This window comes from Alligator sinensis, unplaced genomic scaffold, assembly GCF_000455745.1.
Source record: "Alligator sinensis unplaced genomic scaffold, ASM45574v1 scaffold290_1, whole genome shotgun sequence".
Classification (NCBI taxonomy): Eukaryota; Metazoa; Chordata; order Crocodylia; family Alligatoridae; genus Alligator; species Alligator sinensis.
In genome coordinates, this window is record NW_005842755.1 from 662,016 (window position 1) to 670,499 (window position 8,484).

Consider the following 8,484-nt stretch of genomic DNA (forward strand, 5'->3'; position numbering starts at 1 on the left):
GGAGGCGCCGCCGGTCACCATGATGCCCGTCACGGGCGGCACCATCAACATGATGGAGTACCTGCTCCAAGGTGAGCCCGGCCCCGGCCCGCGCTGCCTGGGGCGGCCCGAGCCGCCGGCGTCAGCCCGCGCCCCCGCCTTCCAGCTGGGAAGAAACCGGCTGCGGGTTGGCACAGTGCTCAGGCAGTGCACGAGGTGGGCAGGGCCTGGCCTCAGAGAGACGGGCAGGCTACACGTATTGCACAGTTGAGCCATTAATTGCGCGATGTATGTAACGGGAGGGGCAGGGGGCCCTGGGCGAGCCGCCGGCGTCAGCCCGCGCCCCCGCCTTCCAGCTGGGAAGAAACCGGCTGCGGGTTGGCACAGTGCTCAGGCAGTGCACGAGGTGGGCAGGGCCTGGCCTCAGAGAGACGGGCAGGCTACACGTATTGCACAGTTGAGCCATTAATTGCGCGATGTATGTAACGGGAGGGGCAGGGGGCCCTGGGCGGCCAGACTAACAAAAGCTGGCAGGGCCAGCGCTGACAGGAGCACTGTGCACCTTTAATTCTTCAAGTAATTAAGTTCCCTGCTGCTTTCAGGAAAAACGAGCCTGGTGTTTTAAACCTCAAGGCAACAGACTACTCCCGCGTGAAGCCGGGGTGGAGGAGGGGTTTCTGGGCAATCTTGTGCCGATAGAGGAGAGGGAAGGGTATAGAGGAGAGGAAAGGGCGTGGGTGTTCGTGAACTGGTGAGCAGTGACATTTCCTGTCTGTCTTCTCCAGGGAGCGTTCTGGATCAAAGCCTAGAGAGTCTCCTCCATCGGCTGCGGGGCCTGTGCGACAACATGGAACCGGAGACGTTCCTCGATCACGAGATGGTGTTTCTCCTCAAGGGGCAGCAAGCCAGCCCCTTTGTGCTGAGGGCACGGCGCTCGATGGACAAAACAGGCATGCCCTGGCACTTGCGCTACCTGGGCCAGCCAGAAATAGGAGACAAAAACCGCCATGCTCTGGTCCGTAACTGCGTAGACATTGCCACCTCGGAGAACCTGACTGACTTCCTGGTGGAGATGGGCTTCCGTATGGACCATGAATTCGTTGCCAAGGGCCACGTATTCCGCAAGGGCATCATGAAGATTGTGGTATACAAGATCTTTCGCATCCTAATGCCAGGAAACACTGAAAGTATAGAGCCCTTGTCTCTCTCATACCTTGTAGAGCTGAGTGTAGTGGCACCAGCAGGTCAGGACATGGTTTCTGATGATATGAGGAACTTTGCTGAGCAGCTGAAACCATTAGTGCACTTGGAGAAAATTGACCCCAAAAGGTTAATGTGAATAAAAAGCAGTCATGGGTGTTGCAGACCACTTTGGTTCAGGGTCATAATGACCTGCCTCCTTAAACTGTTCTTACAAAATGCCTCTTGCAAGATTAAAGCTGTACACGCGCACACACACTACCGCTAGAACAGGGAGCATACAATTCCAAGTTTGAAGACATTTAACTTATGTAATACTGCTTCCCCAGTAGCATATGTTTGCATGCCTTTTCAACAGTTGTACTTTTGTTGCTCTTGAATGCTGTAATATTCAGGTTCCAGGTTTTAAAACAATGTTCTCAAGCTATAAAAAAAAAAAGATTCCATCCTGACATCTGGGGTTTTGCAAAAGCTCTTTGGGGGTGGAGAGAGAGAAAAAGAAAAAACAAAACAAAACAAAAATCAGGATTGTTAGCCGCAAGTGTACTTCATAATACTTTAAAATCTGCAGTTAGGAATACAGTCAAACACCTCAGAGTCTGATTGCTTCATGAAAGTCAAGCATCGCAATGCCCAACTGTTGCACATGTTGGAGTGAATACAATGGATGGGGGTTGGGTATTTATAGTATTAGAGCAATTTATAAAACTAAGATTAGATGATTTATTATAAGAGTACTGCAAGAGTGGTTTATTTTGATTGCAATTGGTTTCCCATTTTCTCTTTCAGTATTTATAAATCAAACCCTATCCTACAGCTCCATGGGATTTGTATTTAGTATAAAATATTTAATTTTAGCAATGAAAACTCTCAAATGCGCACACTCCACCACAAGGGCTATTTTTTCATTAAAAACCTAGGCATTAAATCTAATGTGCCTAAGGCTTCTGACCTGTTACTTTTGTAGCGCTACAAAGTTTGTAATAGTACAAAACAGATCACTGTGGGGTATATACATCTACACAGGCCCCTGGCTGGAGCATGACAAAGTCACCACAAAGGCTTGTTCTCTAGCCAGGGGAAAATAGGGGGCTGTTCCTTAAGCCTCCATCTCAACAAGGAAGGCCCATCAGTGAGCAAGACAGGCTTGCTTGATTAGCTATTCCCATCATAGCAACAGGCGGCAGAGCTGCCCACAAGCCATCTGTGGTGACAAGGGCTGATTGGGCAGTCTCTGCCCCCTGGTCAGCCTTTGCCCCTACTTCAGCCATTGGCAGCTGTTGCCATCATTTCAACAGATGATGAGCTGGTCTTAAGCCACCCACAGCAGCAAAGGCTGATCAGGCAGTAGAGACTCCTGCTGTCACTGTTGCCCCTGCTAGTACCCTGGCTCTTCCCTTGGGCTCTAGCAGTAGCAGCAGTTGTGCGAGAAGCAGTGGGGATGCCATAGGAACGCCTGTCAGTTGTGGTGGCAGTAGTAGGGTCCCTGCAGGCCTCCCCCAAGTTTGCCATCTGGGCAAGCAATTTAGGGAGACAGTCATTCTTCCTGCTTCTCCCTTGCAGGGGTGAGGTGGGAAGGGCAAGCAGAGCTCAGGGGAATACCATGCATGCTTCAGACCTGTATATCAAGTGTCACATAAAAAAAAGTTTCCCCACAACACAAGTGGCTGTTGGAAGCAGCAACTGTGTTGTAGATCCACCGTTTTTAATGCAACAAACTGAACGTGTACACTTCCTCTCTCTCTCACTAAAACAGTGTGTATAACAAAAAATGTGTAGTGCAAAGGCCTAAGTGGATGAGTAAAGGCATGATAGGTTGGGAAACCTACTAATATGCAATCAAAGTGCTTTTGCAAAGAGTATAATTTCATTTCTTATGAAAATTATAGAAGAGATGACAACATTTAATATCACATACCTATCTTAGGCAACAGGAAAGGACAGCTCCTTAATGAAGGGTATTGTAAATGCCCATCAAATGACAAGGAAATTTAAGTGAATAGTAGAATTGTGAATTTTCCAAGTTAATCAGGGTACATGCTTGTTGTCATCAACTATGCAACATGACAGTATGTGGAATACAGTGCCCTCAGCATTTCATGGATGCTGAATTGATGTAAAAATAAGCAGATACTTGAGTAATCCATGAAGATTTAACTTGTGGCTAGCTAATGAACTGGGAGTGTTATTATGACAGTAAATACAATCCTCAAAACTTGAAAGTATATTTCATAATGCAGGTGGCAGCATGTATGTACCCAGAATAACAGTACATCTTGCATGTTTCTACTTAATTCCTAGAACATAATGCAATTCTTTAGGGGACAAAACACGCCTACGGCATCCTTTGTTTCTCAAGATATACTAGTTTGCTCATGTAAAATCAAGCACCATTTTGATCCTCATTCTCATCAGCATGTTTGGTTTGGAAATACAGGTGTGTATTTTTGTAGTACTGGACACAACAGGAAACCTGTTGAACACAATGGGAAGACTGGTAAAACAGTATATAGTTTCAAAAAAGGTGTTTGGGGGCTAGCCTTCCTGTCAGAACATGTTCTATTGTGGGTTATGTCTCAAATGACTTTTGAGAGCAATAGTATTAAGAGCTTTTGTACTTTTTCATACCATGTTTAATCACTCATCTGCTTTGCTAATACAGAGTCTACAAGATTCACAAAATGATAATATTAAAGGATCTGTTAAGTGCCAGCTAGTATTGAGGAAAGTTGTAGTGATGTAACCTGGTACTTCCCCAACTTCTTTATATGGCAGGTCTCTTATTAAACACAGATCCTCTGTTAAACACTTCTCCCAGTTCTGATTCAGACCTTTCTGGGGAAACTTGCAGTGCTTGGTTATATAAAGATACTATTAGGACATTACCAAGAACAAGCTTAATGATCTATGGTGATGGGTTGAGTTGCTTGGACACATCGTTCCTATTGTTTAAAGCTATTGTTTACTGCATTGGGGAGAACCACCCAGGGAAGTGTTTACATTTGACATTTATTTTTATTTAAGTTCTAAAATACACATAGTGAAAATTTTCGTTCCACAAAGATTCTAATTTTTTGGTTCCAATTCATAATGGAAACCAAATTTTAAACAGCTAAGGTTCCTGCAGTATGAATATTCACTTTTCAAAATAGCTGTATTCCCCCTTGGTGGGGATTTCAAATGAATGGATCACAACATGCTGTAGCAGAGATCTAGTCTCATGAAATAAACATGCTTTAAAATCAAGGAGTAATACAGGTTTCCCTCAATTTATGCGGGTTCGATTTATGCAAATCGCTCTTATTCAATGACCCTTTTGTACCTGAAAGTCGTTATATGTGAGGTAAATTTGCATGTATGCAATTGGCATAGGCCTGGAGAATGCCATATAAATTGAGTTTGCATAAAGCGAACTTATTTTATACAGTAACATAAGAAATAGGGGTAGGTTTCCCTGTTGGCTGCTCCCAGGGCCAGCTGGGGTGAGCGTGGACAAGCAGAGTCCCTGGCGGCACGTGGCATTCACCCCAGCCCCACAGGCTCTTTGAAGAAAAGCTTCATAAACATGGCAGGGTAGTGTGGGGGGACCAACAAAAAACACCCCAACTTTAAAATAAAAATATACATACCTGAAAAGCGGAATCTGTAAAAAGGCTCCCATTTGTGGACTTTCAGTATGTTCATCCAAAGCCACATTTGTGGGTGGGTAAGGGAAGCCAGTTTCTGTAGCTAACAGTACAGAATAGGGGTGTGCGAAGTGGGCCCTATTCGATTTGGCCTGAATCAGGGACAGTGATTTGATTAGTTGATTCAGATCACTGCCCTTGATTTGATTTGACTGAATCCAAATCTGAAGATTTGATGCCAATTTGGACATAGACACAGCTTTACATGTATTTTCTACATATCTTGAGGTAGCAGGCATGGCTCATGATCACTGTGATGCTGGGGCGCATGGAGCGTCCGACAGTAGTGCAGTGGGGCCCTCCACGTGCTTGGCGGCAAACCCGGAAGTGGGTCTGCTGGGGAGTGCGTGGGGGCCCAGCAGTTATTAAACTAAAATGTACATCTTTCAGATTCATAAAATAAAAGCTAGCTTTCTTAAGCATTGTGACAGTGCATCGTGCTTCACTGAAAGTTACTTCCACTCCTTATCTAATGTTCACTTGAGTTAATGCTTCCACACTTGAGTTAATGCTTTTAGCTAGTGTTTAAGTGTCTGAGGGTGCCTATAACACATGCTGTGACATATTAGTTAACATCCTATGGCCATTTCTAAACGTGCAGCGGGGCTTAATATATGCGATGCTGCACGTTTTAATTAGAGCAGCTCTCTGGGAACCACTAGTGAAGAAGTGTCATCCTCCCCACCCTCCAGCACGTGTATAAGCACCCCTAAAGACTGTGAAATGGTCTATCAGCTTCTTCATTCTGCAGCTCAGATTTGAGTTGCATTCTTTTAGTGTAGGGTTGTTCAACTGGCAGCCCAGGAGCCACAGACTGACTCCAGAGGATCAGTGTGTGGCCCCTGAGCTCCCACCCAGCTGTTCCTCTCCACATCACTTCAGCTGCAGTAACAGCAGAGGGCTGCAGGCTCCCCTTTCCTTCCTTTCACTTCCTGCCCCAGGGCACAAGAGAGTACACTGCACTATTGCACAAGCTGCAGCCTGGGGTCCCTGCATGGCACAGGGATGGAAAGCAGAGGGTGAGACTGTGGCTTAGGCTGCATACCATGCAGAAGTACAAGGCTCTGTGGCTTGTGCTAGTGCAGGTTGTGCAGCATGTGGCTCCCATGGGTGTGACCCAGGTGTATGGCCTCTGGCTACTTAGAAGTTGGGCTAGTCCTGTTTTTGTGCACCATTGCTTCTTCCTTTTTAAAGTACCTTTCTCTTTTTCCAACCTTGATTTTTGTCCATTAGATTATAGCTAGAGGTCCTAGCTAATATTTTGCTGGGGGTTGTAAATACACTTATAGTCTAAAAAGGAAAAAAAGGGGGCACTAGGAAGGAAGCATTATAGAAAATGGGCACAGAGATTGAAGGGGAAGATTCAAATTAGGATTTAAGAGCAGGAATGGACAGTGTCCACACAACTGATTTTAGGTACCTGGCTGCAAGAGGTCACAAAGGGACACCTGAGTTCTGCATGCCCATCAAGGTAACCAAGATGCAGAAGACTGTCATTCATCACACACAGCATGCAAGGAAGGGGACACTGAATCTAGATGAGAGAAACTGGAAAGGCAAGTGCTTCAAAATTCTGCTTTTTTTCCAGACTTCAGCAGCAGTTAGGTGTGCACGTAAACACCCAAGTTGTGCCTTTGCAAGACCGGGATTCACAGTTCAGAACACACACCTTGATTTGACCACTGAAGTCACCATCCCATCATCTTTGTCCACTAGCCTAGGGTTAGGAGTACCTCACCCAGGAAGCAGCAGACTCTTAAAGCAGTAGCTCACAAGGGGCTTTACCTATATCTCCCACGGTCAGTTAAGTTTGCTAATGAACAGGCTACAGGCTCAACCAGACTGAGAACATGGTCTGCTCTTTCAGTGGAAACTAGGCCACTGACTATAAAAAGACCTTGAATCAGGGGCCAGAGAAAACAAGCACGGTGGAATCCAAATTAATAGGTGAGAGAACACTTTTGTGGCAGAAAGGAGTCCTAAATTATTGTATTATTTAGTGATTTTATTTAATAATGATTCAAAGCAACAGTCAGCCCCAGCTCGGTGAGTCCTAGGAGCAGGAGCAAGTGCTGGATTAGAACACTTCTAACTCACCATTAACTCCAGATGTCTCGCTGGTGTGACAATTCTGTTCCATAAGCCCCGCGCTAAACTATGGCTTTAGCCAAATCACTTGCACTGTGTCTCTTACTCCACAGATTTATGTCTTCATATTTAAATCCTTTCAGGTATGTTATTGAATGTGATCCACTCAATCCAAGCAACTCCAAGTTTGTTTGTTTTTTAAATGCTAATCTTAGTGAAATGTTCAGGTTAGGAAAAACATTTAAAATCAGCAGCGCACAAAATTATTTTATGCTCTTCCAGAAAGTTTTATTTTGGGGGAAATACCCTTATACCTTATCCTCCGAATTGGGGCGGTCCAACTCCTAAGTAGCTGGGGGCTGCGGGAGTTGCCATGCACTGCAGGCTGCATGCAATGCGAGTCCCCCATTTCTCGCTGTACTGCACAGGCCACCAATGCTCTGCGTATGTCCCCATAACCACACTGCGTGAGCCCTCAACACACCGTGCAAGTCCTCACCACAGCATACAGGCCCCCAATGCATTGCATGAGTATTCTCTACTGTACCACATGGGTCCCGGCCACAGATGTGCCACACCTGCAGGTGCACGTGTGTGTGCAAGACAGCTCCCCCCTGCAGTCCCTGCCACATCATCCTTACTACACAGCAGGCAATTCCTGCTATATTGCTAGTGCCAATGCCACACAGGGTCCTCCACAGTCCTTTGGCCACAGGCTCCCTCACCCCACAGGTGCACCCCTCTGCTTCATCTCCTGGGGTGGAGACAGGCAGCAGAAGCTGGAAGAGAGAGGCAGAGGTGGGGACTTCAGTGGCAGCAGCAAAAAGCAAAGAAGGGATGCTAATACTCCCCAGGAATTTTACGTTTGGTCTCATTTTATCATGAGCTTTCTCTGCACCGAATGTGTACTGCATATGAAAGCCTGTCCAAAATTCAATAAAAGATACCACAAAAAAACCAGAAGACACCTTGTCTGAAGACAACGGAGCTATTGCACAACTGACCCAAGAACACTATGAGAGGGAAAGGGATGGCCCAGTAGTTAGGAGGGAAGCCTGGGACTTGGGAGACTGTTCTCAAGGTCATTAACTTGCAGCATATCTGAGATTGAAGGTGGATATTTAGTTAAATGCTTTGTAGTTCAGGCCAGTGCCTGGTTTAAAAGTAGTACCAGGAATTAGAAGCTCTCACCACTATTACTCATTTTAATTTATTAGTTGCAGAAAATGTCTTTTGTCATCAATGCTGGGAGGCATCTTGCCACACTGACTTGAAACAAAGTTGGCAGAAGGATAAGCCAACATTAATGTTACCTAGGAGAATAAAAGTCAGGATACACATACAACTAAAGACTCTACTATAGGAAGCTCGCTTTTTTTTTTTTTTTTTTTTTTTTTTTTTAAAAGGGTGGAGGGTAAGGGGAAAAGGTTTCTTTATAGAAATTTCTCCAAGGAAACTGCTCAGCAGTACATGCATTAAAAAGGTCCATTGTCTACATGTAAAACAGGCTGAAACTATTGGAAATCAACAT

The 8,484-nt window shown here is 45.4% G+C and overlaps 1 protein-coding gene across 1 annotated transcript in view; it reads left to right on the forward strand.

Annotated features, from left to right (window-relative positions):
• The window catches only part of MED18 (mediator complex subunit 18), a 5,243-nt gene extending 796 nt beyond the window's left edge, over positions 1-4,447 (forward strand). The window contains exons 2-3 of the mRNA XM_006034631.3: positions 5-71; positions 765-4,447. Of these exons, the coding sequence (XP_006034693.1) occupies positions 5-71; positions 765-1,318 (621 nt within the window). The 3' untranslated portion in view covers positions 1,319-4,447. The remainder of the gene's footprint in view (positions 1-4; positions 72-764) is intronic.
• Positions 4,448-8,484: the final 4,037 nt, after the last annotated feature.